Source organism: Myxine glutinosa, chromosome 10 (assembly GCF_964187855.1).
Source record: "Myxine glutinosa chromosome 10, kmMyxGlut1.1, whole genome shotgun sequence".
In the NCBI taxonomy this organism is placed as follows: Eukaryota; Metazoa; Chordata; class Myxini; order Myxiniformes; family Myxinidae; genus Myxine; species Myxine glutinosa.
Window position 1 is genome coordinate 23,642,771 of NC_136270.1, and position 19,859 is coordinate 23,662,629.

The window sequence follows — 19,859 nt, forward strand, 5'->3', positions numbered from 1 at the left end:
GGTTAGAACTGACCATTCCTCCTTGCAATGGCTCCTTCGGTTCAAGGAACCAGAGGGCCAAATTGCAAGGTGGTTGGAAAAGTTGCAGCAGTACGATTTTGATGTGGCCCATAGGGCCGGGAAGGCCCATGGTAATGCGGACGCACTCTCTCGGCGTCCTTGTCTGGGGGAAAACTGCAAATTTTGTGCGAGACACGAGGAGAGGGAACAATTGGGCGATTCGGACCCGACCCTCGTTGTCCAGGCAACCCGGGTGAGAGGGCCAATTTTGCCACTAACCGCAGATGAGGAATTCGGAACTTTGGCATGGAGCACGGCCCAGCAGGAGGATCCTGTCCTGGGGCCAGTGTTCAATTGGGTCAAATTGGGGCAAAGACCAAAGGGGGAAGAGGTCACCCCCCTCGGGGCGCAAACAAAGGCATATTGGGCTCAGTGGCAGACCCTGGAATTGAAGGATAACATCTTGTATCGCAAGTGGGTGGAGGTTCCCTCTGATAAAACTTCCTGGCTGGTGGTAGTCCCAAATAAATTTAAGACCGATATATTGCAACAGGTGCATGGTACCCGCCCCGGCGGCCATTTGGGCAGGACAAAGACGACATCGCAGGTACGCCGGAGGTTTTATTGGGTGAATATGGGGCGCGACATACAGGACTGGTGTCGGAGATGCGACGCCTGTACTGCCAAAAAGGGACCAGCACGGAGGATGAGGGCCCCCCTTCAATTACACCAGGTGGGGGCCCCCCTAGAGCGGGTGGCCATGGATATCCTAGGCCCACTACCCCGCACCCGCCTAGGTAATAAGTACATCCTCGTTGTGATGGACTACTTCACTAAGTGGCCGGAGGCCTACGCCCTCCCCAACCAAGAAGCAGGGGTGGTAGCGCAGGCCTTCGTGGAAGGATTTGTGTGCCGGCATGGGATTCCACAGGAGTTGCACACCGACCAGGGACGAAATTTTGAGAGCAAATTGCTAAAAGATGTGTGCAGTCTCCTGTCAATTCGGAAAACCAGAACAACGCCTTTAAGGCCTCAATCTGACGGGATGGTGGAGAGATTCAACCGAACTCTAATCCAACAACTGGCACTGTTCACCGCCACCCGTCAGGATGACTGGGACGAACATCTCCCTTATTTGCTCATGGCCTACCGAACCAGCCAGCACGGGGCCACCGCATGCAGTCCAGCGTTGCTTATGTATGGGCGGGAGTTACGGGCTCCCGCCGACTTGCTATGCGGTCCCGTGCCAGACACAGTGGTTAACCCGCCGAGGGAGGGGTACGCACGTCACCTAGAGGAAGGCATGGAGCTAGTCCATGCCTTCGCCCGCCGCCAACTCCATCTGGCGGGGGAAAAGATGAAGCGCAGGTACGACGACCGGAGCCAGGGGAGTCAATACGCTCCGGGGATGAAGATTTGGTTCTTTAATCCCCGGAGACGGAAGGGAAGGTGCCCAAAACTCACCTCCCCCTGGCAAGGCCCAGGAGTCGTCCTGTCGCAAATCTGTGACGTGGTCATCAAGATCAAAATGGGGCCACGAGCCCTCCCTCGGATCGTCCACGCCGACCGGATACGGCCTTACACCGGCGAGCAGGTGCCCCCGTGGATTGCCTCGGCTTTAGATGCCGAGGCGGGACCCAGTACCTCTGAATAAGGGGGGCTTATTAGTGCCAGAGGACTGGGGGATTGATGAGCGATGGGCCCGGTGGGTAAGGGTGGCATCCCTGCCACCCTTCCCATGGTGGGGCAAAGGAGCTATAGCTTATGGGGTGTATGGCAGTGAAAACTAGCCCGGGTGGGTTAGGTTATATTGTGTGTAGGGACCTAGATGACAGTAGGTAACGTTAAGGTTAGTTAGTGACTGATACCTGTAGTGGGGACGCAGGTAGATTAGTGTGGATGATAATGACGAGGGAGCGCAATAGTTTAAAGGGACGACTGGGAAGCGCAAGTTCCAGAGGGGAGTAGTTAGATGAGATGATGCTGTGTGAGAACTGGACAGGTGTGTGGAGCAATGGATGAGTAGTGAGTGTTGTGGATCAGCGTGAATGCGCTTGGGGAGAGAAGGGTGCAGGTGGCACCAGGTGTGAGAGCACAGGTGTGCAAGTACAGGTGTGTGGAATATATGGAGCAGAGAATGAGTGGTGTGGAGAGAGTTGGAGTAAGTGGTACGGAGTGGTGTGCATGGTGCGAAGGTGTGGATGGGGGAAGAGTGGACCCCTTTCACGAGTACCCGGGGCGGGTAGTGTAAGTGTTAGGTAGAGGGTATAGGTAAATTGTGGTTGGATATTGGCATTTGTGGTGCGGTTGCAGAATGGTATTGTGGATGGGTGCATTAGTGTTGTGGAAATGGCTGGGCGTGTAGCCTGTTAGTGTGTGTAGTTGGTTGGGCACTCCACCACTGTGAGGATGTCGGCCAGGTGAGGCCGCAGGTGGGCTCTGGGAGCCGTTAGTGTCAGTGGGGCCCGAGGATCCGGAGGACGGACCCGGGTAGCCCAGTGCCAGAGAGGGCACCGAGTGGGGAGAGCGCCAGAGGGCCTTCCCCAGGTAGTTAGGTTAGGGTAAGGAGCAGGTAAGCTCGGAGGCAACTGCAGTGGTGGAGGTGTGCAGGTGGGTAGACCTGCTGGGAGAGCTACACGTCATAGCCCAGAAATTGTGCGAGGGCACCGGGAGATGAATCGGGGGAGTGAGACCCCAAATTGAAAAGCACCACAGTTTGGTCAATGGGAATTGGTTTTTAGAACCCATAGTGTAAGAGGGCCAATGGTTTGGCAGGAGAAAGACCCCGGGTAATGTAAAGTTGTTAAAGTCATTTAGGAAATAGTTAGGATTGATGAACCTGTCGCACCATACACAGCCACTTACCTGTGGTGATGATGACTCCACACCTGTGTTTCTTTGTTCTGTGTGCAGGAGATGAGAATTGCTGTGTGGATTGGTGAGACGCATCACGACGTGGATGAGACATTGGGGTGATTCCATCTCTCCCTCCTTAGGAGGGACTGATGATGAATTGGTGATGGCAAATTATGATGTTGAGTTGGAGATGGCAAATTTGATTGGTTAGGAAGGAGAGAAGACGAATTTGGTTTATGGGAGGAACGGGGAAGACAGTAGGGACGTTTGTTGATTTGTAAAGTAGATGTTTATGGGTAGTGTTGTGTTTTGTGGATACAGTAAGGGGTAAGGGAGGGGCCATGTAGGTTACCTGGTGGGGGGGGGGGGCGTACGGTAGGAACGTACCTGTCTCACCTGGTTCCCATGTGCCCCCAGTGTGCATCATCTTGTATTGCGTGCACTTTTGCGCCCTTACCACCTTACTCACTTGTCTTTTCTTTTGTCTCCCACCTCCGAGGATCTGGCTTTGGGGCAGAGAGAGAGGAGAGAGAGGTGCTGGCTCCACAGTTGTGGGCCTGTACTTTCGCTGCTTGCTGCCTGGATCGATACACCATATGGACCGCAATTTTTGTGGCCACCCACCATGGACCGCAGTTCTTTTGCGGGCAAGCACCACCCATGGATGGACCTATGGGTCAACGTGGCACCTATGCCATACAGGTGAACCACTAATAGTTGGCCCCCTGACACCACAATACAGAAATGGACGCGGTTGGCGCCTTTCTTTATTTTTAAAGAAGCAAGAAGGCCAAGTGCACCACATGAAGGCAAGACCAGCGGCAGAACATCGGCCGGCTGCGACACCACCGGTGATTGTTGAACACTTTATTGGTGCACCGGATGGTGCTGACTGTACATGATGGGGTGGTGCTTTTGGTGCTTGGATGGGGTGCTCTGCACATTATTAAAGGCCGTAGGGCCACAGAGCACTCGTGGGTTGGTGTATCGATGCTGGCATGCGTGCTCTCTCTATGCATAACATCTGTATGTGTTCCTCCAAAAACAGGTCCTGGATCGTAGTGTAAATATCAGTGTAGTCTTGTGTAAATAATGCTCCCTACCGGCTGTATGTTTAGTTTGAGGATTCTTTCCGCGATTCGGTTATCCTGTGGGTGTGTTTCTGTGAGGAGAAGGGTGCAACGTCGCAGGGGGACATATTTACTCATTTGTGAACATCTGTAAAACTGTCGCACTCAGGGTAGAGTTAATAGTAGAGGGAACTACATCTGAGTGCCACACTAAAGTAGGTAAAAATTTATCGGGTCGGGACGCCCCGAGGTAGAGAAGGGTGCAATGTTGCGGATATGGGATTTGGCCTCCATCCATATCCGCTTGTAAATATTCCCCTATTTCCCCAATACTCCCCAACTATCCCCAATCCCCCATTCCCTAGTCCCATTGTCTGTAAACAACACTCTGTAGCCCCGACCTTCCCCTTTTTCCCCCATTAAATGTCGTGCCCAGGTTCACCGCATCTCACGTAGACAACTATAGGACATCTTGCTAGTTATTCTTAGTCTATGTCAGTTAAGGACTCGTTTCCATTAATTCTGACTCTTCGTTGCACCAGAATGTGATTGTATGGCACCAGTAGTAAGTTTAGGACCTCCCAATACCTCCCCGCATCTCTTCCTCATGAAACCACAACACCAACAACAACAACAACAGCGGCGCAGGGAGTGCGCGTCCTCACTCCGGCTTGGTTAGCCGCCATTGACCATGTGCTCCGACGGGGTTACCACGAAGGGGCTCACTGTCAGCTCCTCGTCAAGGGCGGAGCCCGGTAACCCCCCGCACCCAATAAGAAGCGGCGGACCGATTCCATCTGGGGCGGAGCTAACGAGCCGAGGGCGTGTCACTCCCCGCTGGATATGCGCCGGAAGACGGAGGTGACGTCAGATGCGCCTCAGCTATGAAGGAGAAAGGACGTCACCTCCAAGCGCGACGATACCTCCCGCATCTCTGGACCGGACCGGGTCGATTCTGCCCCTGAGCCAAGGTGCACCTTGAGCATCGACTACCTGCCCCTCCTTGCCATCAATCCCTGTGTGAGTCAGTCTTGTCCCGTTTATCTGTGGTCTGTCGGGGCTAAGATAAGACCGTGTTTAAGTGCCCACCTTTCTGTGCTGTACCTCTTGTCCGTGTAATCTAAACGTTCTGCATATCCCATATTATATCCTCCTCCGGAGGTCTTGAGAACTGTACCCCTGGTGTCGTGTCATTTAACCCAGCCGTTGTGTCCTTTCCTTCATTGATTTAGCATAGCGCGATTCGGCCAACGTTCGAGTGTAATCGGGTAACTTGTGCGAACACGGCGGCCATTCCGCTCGGCCCAGCATAACATCTCAATAAGTCGTGTCCGTAACAATATATATATATATATGTATATATATATATATATATGTATATATATATATATATATATATATATATATATATAAACACACATGTACACAATGCCATACCGTCAATGGGGAACCCCACCAGTAAGGTAACTGCTCCATATGTATGTGTGTGTACTCCCCTGTGTGTGATCCACTCCCCCTCTTCCGTGTGTGTGTGATCCACTCCCCCTCTTCCGTGTGTGTGTGATCCACTCCCCCTCTCCAGTGTGTGTGTGATCCACTCTCGGTCTCCAGTGTGTGTGTGATCCACTCTCGGTCTCCGGTCTCCAGTGTGTGTGTGTGTGTGATCCACTCCCGCTCTCCAGTGTGTGTGTGTGTGTGATCCATTCCTCCTCTCCAGTGTGTGTGAGATCCATTCCCCCTCTCCAGTGTGTGTGAGATCCATTCCCCCTCTCCAGTGTGTGTGAGATCCATTCACCCTCTCCAGTGTGTGTGAGATCCACTCCCGCTCTCCTGTGTGTGTGTGAGATCCATTCCCCCGTGTGTGATCCACTCCCCTGTGCAGTGTGCATGATGTGGGTGGGGATGTGGGCAGGGAGGGAGAGGATTTGAACTCTTGGTCACATTTTACATTTGGTGTAATTACCCATTTCAAACTGTATTTCCCATGTGCATGCACATGTATCCATATGTTATCCGAAGTAAATATATTGTGTGCATTACATTATTTGTGGATCTTATGAATTGCCAGCAATCATTTTGTAAAACTGAATGTGCAGCATCTAACTGAAGATGTCCAAATGTCACACACGTCCATGCCCGTGGGATTACCACGGGTGCCCCCACTAGTATATTATAAAACTGGAGTGTCCGTCCGTCCCCAAACTACTCCCTCAGTTTTTGGGCTAGCCCGCCAAACCTGTGGAATGTTTTTGGGTCCCAGCAGATGTTGTAAGGTAGGTAAGAGGTTTCATAAATTCCTCGATAAAATTATGGTTTTGAAATACTCGATACCGAGCCGCTCCGAATCCGGAAGTGAACACATGACGATAATGGGCTGGTTTGATAAGATCTCAATACAATCTTTGTTTAACACTATTGTTATGGTATCAATTTATGATTGGAGTTATGCTGCTTGGGATTGAATGAATACAATTATGATTTTGAATTTCCAACCGTACGGAACTGCTCCATATCCTGATGCAATGTCAGCACGGATTTTAATATTTGTTTATGACACGAGTGTTGGTAAAAGTTAATTTTTTTTATATTAATGCTATTTAATTACCTTCGCAAAAGCGGAAGGTTATGTTTTGATCGCTGTGTATTTATTTGTATGTCTGTGTGTGTGTGTGTGTGTGTGTGTGTGTGTGTGTGTGTGTGTGTGTATGTTATTCGCATAACTCAAAAAGTATTCAACCGAATTGCATGAAATTTGGTGGGATGATTGGTTATTATACGGGACACATTTGATTAGATTTTGGGAGCAATCGGGTCAAAGGTCAAGGTCAAGGTCACGAAAAGGTCAAAATCGTATTTTTACCATAGCGCGGTCAATTTTTATCCAATTGGCATGCAACTAATGCCAAGTCTTTTATTTTGGCAACAAAAGTAGCTGCGGCGAAGGTATGCGCTCTACCGAGTGCCCGTTCTAGTTTGTGATTGGAGTTGTGCTGTTTGGAATGAAAATAGAGATATTGAGTTCAAATGAATGAGGAAAAGACGTGAGGGTTTCTACTTTCTAACCGTGACATTCACGGATCGCCACATGCAGATTCGCCATTGTCTGGGTATAGAACCATTCAGACTGGGTACGTTTTTCGTGCAAGTCTTTCACGAACCTGCTGTCCATGTCTGACATATGACTGAAGGTGCCACAGGAATGTGGAATTTATTGGTTCCATGGTTTAGCATTCACCGTTTCCGCATTGTTTGCTTGCTTTCGGCTCCCCACCCATGCGTAGCACGGGTACTTCGCTAGTATATATATATATAGTACACATCTCATGGACATACACTATATTACCTGCATGACAAGGACATTAAGTGACAGCAGAATTATTTTTACGTATATTGTTATTGTGAAGACATCAGTAGAAATGGACAAATGAACAGTATTTGGGATTTGAACCTGGGATTCCAGCATCAGGAGCTATGTGCTACTTACTAGTTACTCCAGTAATGATGGGAACTTCATTGCTGCTCAAATCCAGGGCCTCGTCCACAGGATAGCTCAATACGGCTTTAGCATCTTGCAGTAACTTGAAGGTGACAACTGCGACCTTAAACCCCTGCATCCCTCAAGAGAACGACAGTTCAGATGCAGGTATGGATACGTTTTTCAGACTTGATTTGATGTAATGATAGTGGTGATTCTTTACGTGTTGGTATACATGTGGGTATGTATGATGGATATGTGATGCAGATAAGCACACCTGAGCAGGACAAATATTGAAATACTTTGAAGGTGCTTCTGTGGCGCTCGGGATATCGGCTTCTTTATGAAGTGTAACCGATTCCACCACGCCAAACTTTCCAAACAACAGTCGTAAATTCTCCTGGTTGCAGCAAGACAAGTCGACAACAGAACAAACATGAGGAAGTACAATAAATTCTCCATTTCCTCCTGCCCGTCAAACTGAATTCCCCAAACCCGTCGGTTATTTCACCTACCATGTGAGTTTCCCTTACGGTAAACCACCTAGAAAAGCATCAACACTCTCCTGGTTCCAACACAAGATGTTTGTTTTTTTACCAGGGCAGTTACCTGGATGGTTCCATCGACTCTCATGGATGCTTGAGTGATACCCACGAGGTCATATATTTATTTATGCAAACAAAAGAAAGAAAATAATTTGTTGAGGGATGGGGGGAAGAGGTACGTACATGATGCATCGGTGCATACCGAAGGTAACATTATTGGGGAGAATATAGATTATTCGATATCGGCACGAATATTGATTTATAGTTATTAGTTATTACCTTTGCCACCAAAGGTGGACGGAGGGTCTGTTTTCACCCCTGTTTGTCTGTGAGGAGGATATCTCTGGATTAGTTCTGGATGGATTGGGACGAAACTTGTTGGACAGGTTGGGTGTCTGCCAAGGACGAATTGAATTGTTTTTGGTCAAGATCCGGAACCAAATTCGAGAACGTTTTTTTTTTTTTTTAGGTGAATCTTCACCATTGAGGGATTGGACCAAAATGATAAAGTACGATGTTTCAAAAAGTTGTGGACAGATTATGATAATTTGGCATGAGTTGTGTCGGTGATAAGAACAAGCCGATGCAATTTTGGTTAACGTACAGACCAATCGGTGGTATAGGTTACCAGTCAGTGGGATACAAAACGCAAACTGCTCAGCCTGGCAGAGATATGCGCTCCCATTCTGATTTTAATTGCAGTTGTCTTTCAGAAATTTTGAGTTTTGAGTTTGAGGTGAAGGTGGGAGTGCATCAGGGGTCGGTACTAAGTCCACTACTATTTGTAGCTGTGATGGAGGTGCTGGCTCAGAACGTAAAGGAGGGTTTACCGTGGGAGTTGTTGTATGCAGATGATCTGGTGTTGATTGCGGAAAGTATGGATGGACTGAAGGAAAAGATGAACACGTGGAAGGAATGTATGGAGACAAAAGGTCTGAAGGTGAATATCGGAAAGACGAAGGTGATGGCAAGTGGTAAAGCATGTGGTGAGGTGGAAAGAACTGGGAAGTGGCCCTGTGCTGTGTGTAGGAAGGGTGTCGGAGTGAACTCCATTCAGTGTACAATGTGCGCTGAGTGGGTTCATCAAAAATGTAGTGGTCTGAGAGGGTCATTAACCAGTGTGGCAGCTACATTCAAATGTAAGGTGTGCACAGAGGGAGCTGCAGATGGAGGAAATGTTGAGTTGGATCTTGGAGACGGCGTGAAGCTGGAAGGTGTGAAAACATTTTGCTACCTCGGAGACATGCTGAATGGAGAAGGTGGATCGGACTCGGCAACGGTTGCTCGAGTGAGATGTGCATGGAAGAAGTTTCGGGAATTGAGTGGCGTGCTGATGATGAGGGGAGTGTCGTTGAAGCTGAAGGGAAAGGTGTATGCTGCATGTGTGAGAAGTGTTATGATTTATGGGAGCGAGACATGGGTAATGAACGTAGAGCAGCAACGAAGGTTGGAAAGAGTGGAAATGCGAATGGTTCGACGGATGTGCGGAGTATCGTTGAGAGAGAGGAAGACAAATGATGAATTGCGAAAGATGATGGGAATAGAGCCTGTGATTGATGCTGTGAAGAGGAACAGGTTGAGATGGTTTGGTCATGTGTTGAGGAAGGATGAAAGTGACTGGTTGAGAAGAGTGATGGAAATGAATGTAGAAGGAAGTAGAAGACGGGGAAGACCGAGAAAGACTTGGCTAAAGATGGTGGAAGAAGAAATGCGGGCAAGGGGGTTAACAAGGAGAGATGCAGAAAATAGGGCAAAATGGAGAAGATTGTCATGGGGACCGCAAGGCTAACCCCCGCTCTAGCAGGGAAAATGGCCTTTTAAAATGCATGTTGTTGTTGTTGTTGTTGTCTTTCAGAAATTTTAAATCGCTTTTTGTTTTGGAATCACTTGCTCAATTTATCCCAATTCTGCTATCCCTTTTGCTTTTCTCCAGCTGTATTAGCTTTGCATTTTTGGATTAACTTTTTAAGATTCCCTCTCCCATGCTGCCCTTCACCAGCAACTAAAATTAAAACGACTCGCAGTCGCGAGGTCTCTGCCCATAAAATCACAGCAATGCACCCTACTATGGGCTGGTGCCCCAGCATTACATCTGTCTCTCCTGAATGATGTGGCATCTAAAGCTTTGAATATTGGAACATTCCTCAATGAAGAGGAAGAACGAAGTCTGTTGCTCATTCAAGTTGGTCAAACTGCAGACAAGTCATTGGTCTCTTCTTCTTTAAAAAAAAAAAAAACACTTATTGAGCTGGTTAAACCATTTATGTAGATTTTCTCACGGTGATTAAATGTGGTTATGTAATGTTTGGAGAAAGACAGTTTGCTACAAGTTTGTACGACGTCATGTTGTGCTGGACGTGTTCGACTATCATGCGTCCACTTGTCCAACATCGCAGTGAGAGAATCCAGTGGCGTGCTGTCCGCGATTCAGTGTCTTTTCTGAGTCAATACCGCAATACCATATACATTTGATTTGATTTTATCGATTTTCTTCTACGCAATGCCAAGAGCAAAGTAAATTTGCTGCAGAACTAAAGACTAAATTCCTGTGTTTTCAAAGTGGTCAAGAAGAATGGGAAACCGAGTGCTTGGTACTTAAAGCTGGTACGCACGTCTCTGTGGCAAATAAAAGTGATATTCATTTAGAATCTCATGTGGACTCAGACAAGCACAATGTTTACAATAATAATTCAGTATTTTGACCGGAAGGACGGCGGCTTGCAGTCAAAATTAATCGAGGTCCAGATGGTCTGGTTAAAGGAAAGGACTCACCACATGTAAAGAAAAAGGTACACTGAAATTTGAATAATTATCTATAATTATAAAACGGGAGTGCCCGTCCGTCCGTCCCCAAAGTACTCCCTCAGTTTTGGGCCAAGTCCCACCAAACCTTCTGTGGAACGTTTTGTGGTCCCAGCAGATGTCACAAGGTAGGTAGGAGGTTTAATAAATCCCTCGATAAAATTATAGTTTTGAAATACCAGTGTTACAGAGCTGCTGCCCAGCTGGAAGTGAACAAGATGACGCCGATTCGCAGATTTGATATCTCAATACAATCGTGATTTAACATTATATTTGATAGATTAACACAATAGTATTAATTTGTGATTGGAATGATGAATTATGCTGTTTGGAATGAAAATATAGATATATCGCGTTTAAAGCAGAATGAGGAAATGACGTAAGGGTTTCCATCCACGACATTCGCGGATTCCCCATTTGCAGTTTCGCCATCGCCTGAATACAGCAACATTCACACTGGGTACGTTTTTTTTGTGCAAGTCATTCATGAACCTGCTGTCAATGCCTGACGTTCGACTGAAGGTGGTAAAGTAATGTCGAATTTATTGGTTCATGATTTAGCATTCGCCTTTTCCGCATTGTTCGTTTGCTTTTGGCTTTCCACCTGTGCGGCACAGGTACCTCACGAGTAACATTATAATATACATATAATTTTTATTTCTATAATTATATCATTAATTTTTGAGGCCATAACACTTGTTCTTATTTATAGATACTCAATGTAGATGATACATATATATATATGTATTATATATATATATGTATATATATATATATATATATGATACATAATTTAAAACACCTCACCACCACATAATTCAAAACACCTCACCACCAAGTAATTCAAAACCTCACCACCACAAAATTGAAAACACCTCACAGCCACGAAACATGCAATTATATACACCTCAGTACCACAAAATTTAAAACACCTCACAGCCACGAAATTAAAAACACCTCACAGCCACGAAATTAAAAACACCTCACAGCCAAGAAATTAAAAACACCTCACAGCCAAGAAATTAAAAACATCTCACAGCCACAAAATTAAAAACATCTCACAGCCAAGAAATTAAAAACATCTCACAGCCAAGAAATTAAAAACACCTCACCACCAAGTAATTCAAAACCTCACCACCACAAAATTGAAAACACCTCACAGCCACGAAATTAAAAACACCTCACAGCCACGAAACATGCAATTATATACACCTCAGTACCACGAAATTAAAAACACCTCACAGCCACGAAATTGAAAACACCTCACAGCCACGAAATTAAAAACACCTCACAGCCACGAAACATGCAATTATATACACCTCAGTACCACGAAATTAAAAACACCTCACAGCCACGAAATTAAAAACACCTCACAGCCACGAAATTAAAAACACCTCACAGCCAAGAAATTAAAAACACCTCACAGCCAAGAAATTAAAAACACCTCAGCCACGAAACATGCAATTATATACACCTCAGTACCACGAAATTAAAAACACCTCACAGCCAAGAAATTAAAAACACCTCACAGCCAAGAAATTAAAAACACCTCACAGCCAAGAAATTAAAAACACCTCACAGCCACGAAATTAAAAACACCTCACAGCCACGAAATTAAAAACACCTCAGCCACGAAATTAAAAACACCTCACAGCCACGAAATTAAAAACACCTCACAGCCACGAAATTAAAAACACCTCACAGCCACGAAATTAAAAACACCTCACAGCCACGAAATTAAAAACACCTCACAGCCACGAAATTAAAAACACCTCACAGCCACGAAATTAAAAACACCTCACAGCCACGAAATTAAAAACACCTCACAGCCACGAAATTAAAAACACCTCACAGCCACAAAATTAAAAACACCTCACAGCCACGAAATTAAAAACACCTCACAGCCACGAAATTAAAAACACCTCACAGCCACGAAATTAAAAACACCTCACAGCCACGAAATTAAAAACACCTCACAGCCAAGAAATTAAAAACACCTCACAGCCACGAAATTAAAAACACCTCACAGCCACGAAATTAAAAACACCTCACAGCCAAGAAATTAAAAACACCTCACAGCCAAGAAATTAAAAACACCTCACAGCCACGAAATTAAAAACACCTCACAGCCACGAAATTAAAAACACCTCACAGCCACGAAATTAAAAACACCTCACAGCCACGAAATTAAAAACACCTCACAGCCACGAAATTAAAAACACCTCACAGCCACGAAATTAAAAACACCTCACAGCCAAGAAATTAAAAACACCTCACAGCCACGAAACATGCAATTATATACACCTCAGTACCACAAAATTAAAAACACCTCACAGCCAAGAAATTAAAAACACCTCACAGCCAAGAAATTAAAAACACCTCACAGCCAAGAAATTAAAAACACCTCACAGCCAAGAAATTAAAAACACCTCACAGCCAAGAAATTAAAAACACCTCACAGCCACGAAATTTAAAACACCTCACAGCCACGAAATTAAAAACACCTCACAGCCACGAAATTAAAAACACCTCACAGCCACGAAATTAAAAACACCTCACAGCCACGAAATTAAAAACACCTCACAGCCAAGAAATTAAAAACACCTCACAGCCACGAAATTAAAAACACCTCACAGCCACGAAATTAAAAACACCTCACAGCCACGAAATTAAAAACACCTCACAGCCACGAAATTAAAAACACCTCACAGCCACGAAATTAAAAACACCTCACAGCCACGAAATTAAAAACACCTCACAGCCAAGAAATTAAAAACACCTCACAGCCACGAAATTAAAAACACCTCACAGCCACGAAATTAAAAACACCTCACAGCCAAGAAATTAAAAACACCTCACAGCCAAGAAATTAAAAACACCTCACAGCCACGAAATTAAAAACACCTCACAGCCACGAAATTAAAAACACCTCACAGCCAAGAAATTAAAAACACCTCACAGCCAAGAAATTAAAAACACCTCACAGCCAAGAAATTAAAAACACCTCACAGCCAAGAAATTAAAAACACCTCACAGCCACGAAATTAAAAACACCTCACAGCCACAAAATTAAAAACACCTCACAGCCAAGAAATTAAAAACACCTCACAGCCACGAAACATGCAATTATATACACCTCACAGCCACGAAACATGCAATTATATACACCTCACTACCACGAAATTAAAAACACCTCACAGCCACGAAACATGCAATTATATACACCTCACTACCACGTAATTAAAAACACCTCACAGCCACGAAACATGCAATTATATACACCTCACTACCACGAAATTAAAAACACCTCACAGCCAAGAAATTAAAAACACCTCACAGCCACGAAACACGTAATTAAAAACACCTCACAGCCACGAAACATGCAATTATATACACCTCACTACCACGAAATTAAAAACACCTCAGTCACGAAATTAAAAACACCTCACAGCCACGAAACACTACATTAAAAACATCTCACAGCCACGAAACACGTAATTAAAAACACCTCACAGCCACGAAACATGCAATTATATACACCTCACTACCACGTAATTAAAAACACCTCACAGCCACGAAACATGCAATTATATACACCTCACTACCACGAAATTAAAAACACCTCAGTCACGAAATTAAAAACACCTCACAGCCACGAAATTAAAAACACCTCACAGCCACGAAATTAAAAACACCTCACAGCCACGAAATTAAAAACACCTCACAGCCATGACATTAAAAACACCTCACAGCCAAGAAATTAAAAACACCTCACAGCCAAGAAATTAAAAACACCTCACAGCCAAGAAATTAAAAACACCTCACAGCCACGAAATTAAAAACACCTCACAGCCAAGAAATTAAAAACACCTCACAGCCAAGAAATTAAAAACACCTCACAGCCAAGAAATTAAAAACACCTCACAGCCACGAAATTAAAAACACCTCACAGCCACGAAATTAAAAACACCTCACAGCCACGAAATTAAAAACACCTAACAGCCACAAAATTAAAAACACCTCACAGCCACAAAATTAAAAACACCTCACAGCCACGAAATTAAAAACACCTCACAGCCAAGAAATTAAAAACACCTCACAGCCACGAAACATGCAATTATATACACCTCAGTACCACGAAATTAAAAACACCTCACAGCCAAGAAATTAAAAACACCTCACAGCCAAGAAATTAAAAACACCTCACAGCCAAGAAATTAAAAACACCTCACAGCCAAGAAATTAAAAACACCTCACAGCCAAGAAATTAAAAACACCTCACAGCCACGAAATTAAAAACACCTCACAGCCACGAAATTAAAAACACCTCACAGCCAAGAAATTAAAAACACCTCACAGCCACAAAATTAAAAACACCTCACAGCCAAGAAATTAAAAACACCTCACAGCCACGAAATTAAAAACACCTCACAGCCACGAAATTAAAAACACCTCACAGCCACGAAATTAAAAACACCTCACAGCCAAGAAATTAAAAACACCTCACAGCCACGAAATTAAAAACACCTCACAGCCACGAAATTAAAAACACCTCACAGCCAAGAAATTAAAAACACCTCACAGCCAAGAAATTAAAAACACCTCACAGCCACGAAATTAAAAACACCTCACAGCCACGAAATTAAAAACACCTCACAGCCACGAAATTAAAAACACCTCACAGCCACGAAATTAAAAACACCTCACAGCCACGAAATTAAAAACACCTCACAGCCACGAAATTAAAAACACCTCACAGCCACGAAATTAAAAACACCTCACAGCCAAGAAATTAAAAACACCTCACAGCCACGAAACACTACATTAAAAACATCTCACAGCCACGAAACACGTAATTAAAAACACCTCACAGCCACGAAACATGCAATTATATACACCTCACTACCACGAAATTAAAAACACCTCACAGCCAAGAAATTAAAAACACCTCACAGCCACGAAACACGTAATTAAAAACACCTCACAGCCACGAAACATGCAATTATATACACCTCACTACCACGAAATTAAAAACACCTCAGTCACGAAATTATAAATACCTCACAGCCACGAAATTAAAAACACCTCACAGCCACGAAATTAAAAACACCTCACAGCCAAGAAATTAAAAACACCTCACAGCCACGAAACACTACATTAAAAACATCTCACAGCCACGAAACACGTAATTAAAAACACCTCACAGCCACGAAACATGCAATTATATACACCTCACTACCACGTAATTAAAAACACCTCACAGCCACGAAACATGCAATTATATACACCTCACTACCACGTAATTAAAAACACCTCACAGCCACGAAACATGCAATTATATACACCTCACTACCACGAAATTAAAAACACCTCAGTCACGAAATTAAAAACACCTCACAGCCACGAAATTAAAAACACCTCACAGCCACGAAATTAAAAACACCTCACAGCCACGAAATTAAAAACACCTCACAGCCACGACATTAAAAACACCTCACAGCCAAGAAATTAAAAACACCTCACAGCCACGAAATTAAAAACACCTCACAGCCACGAAATTAAAAACACCTCACAGCCACGAAATTAAAAACACCTCACAGCCAAGAAATTAAAAACACCTCACAGCCACGAAATTAAAAACACCTCACAGCCACGAAATTAAAAACACCTCACAGCCAAGAAATTAAAAACACCCCACAGCCACGAAATTAAAAACACCTCACAGCCAAGAAATTAAAAACACCTCACAGCCAAGAAATTAAAAACACCTCACAGCCAAGAAATTAAAAACACCTCACAGCCAAGAAATTAAAAACACCTCACAGCCACGAAATTAAAAACACCTCACAGCCAAGAAATTAAAAACACCTCACAGCCACGAAACACTACATTAAAAACATCTCACAGCCACGAAACACGTAATTAAAAACACCTCACAGCCACGAAACATGCAATTATATACACCTCACTACCACGTAATTAAAAACACCTCACAGCCACGAAACATGCAATTATATACACCTCACTACCACGTAATTAAAAACACCTCACAGCCACGAAACATGCAATTATATACACCTCACTACCACGAAATTAAAAACACCTCAGTCACGAAATTAAAAACACCTCACAGCCACGAAATTAAAAACACCTCACAGCCACGAAATTAAAAACACCTCACAGCCACGAAATTAAAAACACCTCACAGCCATGACATTAAAAACACCTCACAGCCAAGAAATTAAAAACACCTCACAGCCAAGAAATTAAAAACACCTCACAGCCACGAAATTAAAAACACCTCACAGCCACGAAATTAAAAACACCTCACAGCCAAGAAATTAAAAACACCTCACAGCCAAGAAATTAAAAACACCTCACAGCCACGAAATTAAAAACACCTCACAGCCACGAAATTAAAAACACCTCACAGCCACGAAATTAAAAACACCTCACAGCCACAAAATTAAAAACACCTCACAGCCACAAAATTAAAAACACCTCACAGCCACGAAATTAAAAACACCTCACAGCCAAGAAATTAAAAACACCTCACAGCCACGAAACATGCAATTATATACACCTCAGTACCACGAAATTAAAAACACCTCACAGCCAAGAAATTAAAAACACCTCACAGCCAAGAAATTAAAAACACCTCACAGCCAAGAAATTAAAAACACCTCACAGCCAAGAAATTAAAAACACCTCACAGCCAAGAAATTAAAAACACCTCACAGCCAAGAAATTAAAAACACCTCACAGCCACGAAATTAAAAACACCTCACAGCCACGAAATTAAAAACACCTCACAGCCAAGAAATTAAAAACACCTCACAGCCACAAAATTAAAAACACCTCACAGCCAAGAAATTAAAAACACCTCACAGCCACGAAATTAAAAACACCTCACAGCCACGAAATTAAAAACACCTCACAGCCACGAAATTAAAAACACCTCACAGCCAAGAAATTAAAAACACCTCACAGCCACGAAATTAAAAACACCTCTCAGCCACGAAATTAAAAACACCTCACAGCCAAGAAATTAAAAACACCTCACAGCCAAGAAATTAAAAACACCTCACAGCCACGAAATTAAAAACACTTCACAGCCACGAAATTAAAAACACCTCACAGCCACGAAATTAAAAACACCTCACAGCCACGAAATTAAAAACACCTCACAGCCACGAAATTAAAAACACCTCACAGCCACGAAATTAAAAACACCTCACAGCCAAGAAATTAAAAACACCTCACAGCCACGAAACACTACATTAAAAACATCTCACAGCCACGAAACACGTAATTAAAAACACCTCACAGCCACGAAACATGCAATTATATACACCTCACTACCACGAAATTAAAAACACCTCACAGCCAAGAAATTAAAAACACCTCACAGCCACGAAACACGTAATTAAAAACACCTCACAGCCACGAAACATGCAATTATATACACCTCACTACCACGAAATTAAAAACACCTCAGTCACGAAATTATAAATACCTCACAGCCACGAAATTAAAAACACCTCACAGCCACGAAATTAAAAACACCTCACAGCCAAGAAATTAAAAACACCTCACAGCCACGAAACACTACATTAAAAACATCACAGCCACGAAACACGTAATTAAAAACACCTCACAGCCACGAAACATGCAATTATATACACCTCACTACCACGTAATTAAAAACACCTCACAGCCACGAAACATGCAATTATATACACCTCACTACCACGTAATTAAAAACACCTCACAGCCACGAAACATGCAATTATATACACCTCACTACCACGAAATTAAAAACACCTCAGTCACGAAATTAAAAACACCTCACAGCCACGAAATTAAAAACACCTCACAGCCACGAAATTAAAAACACCTCACAGCCACGAAATTAAAAACACCTCACAGCCACGACATTAAAAACACCTCACAGCCAAGAAATTAAAAACACCTCACAGCCACGAAATTAAAAACACCTCACAGCCACGAAATTAAAAACACCTCACAGCCACGAAATTAAAAACACCTCACAGCCAAGAAATTAAAAACACCTCACAGCCACGAAATTAAAAACACCTCACAGCCACGAAATTAAAAACACCTCACAGCCAAGAAATTAAAAACACCTCACAGCCACAAAATTAAAAACACCTCACAGCCACGAAATTAAAAACACCTCACAGCCACGAAATTAAAAACACCTCACAGCCATGAAATTAAAAACACCTCACAGCCACGAAATTAAAAACACCTCACAGCCACGAAATTAAAAACACCTCACAGCCACAAAATTAAAAACACCTCACAGCCAAGAAATTAAAAACACCACAGCCACGAAATTAAAAACACCTCACAGCCACGAAATTAAAAACACCTCACAGCCAAGAAATTAAAAACACCTCACAGCCACGAAATTAAAAACACCTCACAGCCACGAAATTAAAAACACCTCACAGCCACGAAATTAAAAACACCTCACAGCCACGAAATTAAAAACACCTCACAGCCACGAAATTAAAAACACCTCACAGCCACGAAATTAAAAACACCTCACAGCCACGAAATTAAAAACACCTCACAGCCACGAAATTAAAAACACCTCAGTCACGAAATTAAAAACACCTCACAGCCACGAAATTAAAAACACCTCACAGCCACGAAATTAAAAACACCTCACAGCCACGAAATTAAAAACACCTCACAGCCACGAAATTAAAAACACCTCACAGCCACGAAATTAAAAACACCTCACAGCCACGAAATTAAAAACACCTCACAGCCACAAAATTAAAAACACCTCACAGCCACAAAATTAAAAACACCTCACAGCCACGAAATTAAAAACACCTCACAGCCACGAAATTAAAAACACCTCACAGCCACGAAATTAAAAACACCTCACAGCCACGAAATTAAAAACACCTCACAGCCACGAAATTAAAAACACCTCACAGCCACGAAATTAAAAACACCTCACAGCCACGAAATTAAAAACACCTCACAGCCACGAAATTAAAAACACCTCACAGCCACGAAATTAAAAACACCTCACAGCCACGAAATTAAAAACACCTCACAGCCACGAAATTA

General features: G+C 43.6%; 2 protein-coding genes across 3 annotated transcripts in view; one reads left to right on the top strand and one right to left on the bottom strand.

The window, feature by feature from the left end:
• LOC137434339 (growth arrest-specific protein 7) overlaps nt 1-19,859 on the top strand; it is a 517,476-nt gene that overhangs the window by 308,551 nt on the left and 189,066 nt on the right. The gene's annotated exons all lie outside the window — the stretch shown is intronic.
• RRP7A (ribosomal RNA processing 7 homolog A) overlaps nt 1-19,859 on the bottom strand; it is a 29,786-nt gene that overhangs the window by 8,572 nt on the left and 1,355 nt on the right. The window contains exons 3-4 of the mRNA XM_068127250.2: nt 7,679-7,801; nt 7,411-7,534 (exon numbers count right to left, since the gene is read on the bottom strand). Of these exons, the coding sequence (XP_067983351.1) occupies nt 7,411-7,534; nt 7,679-7,801 (247 nt within the window). The remainder of the gene's footprint in view (nt 1-7,410; nt 7,535-7,678; nt 7,802-19,859) is intronic.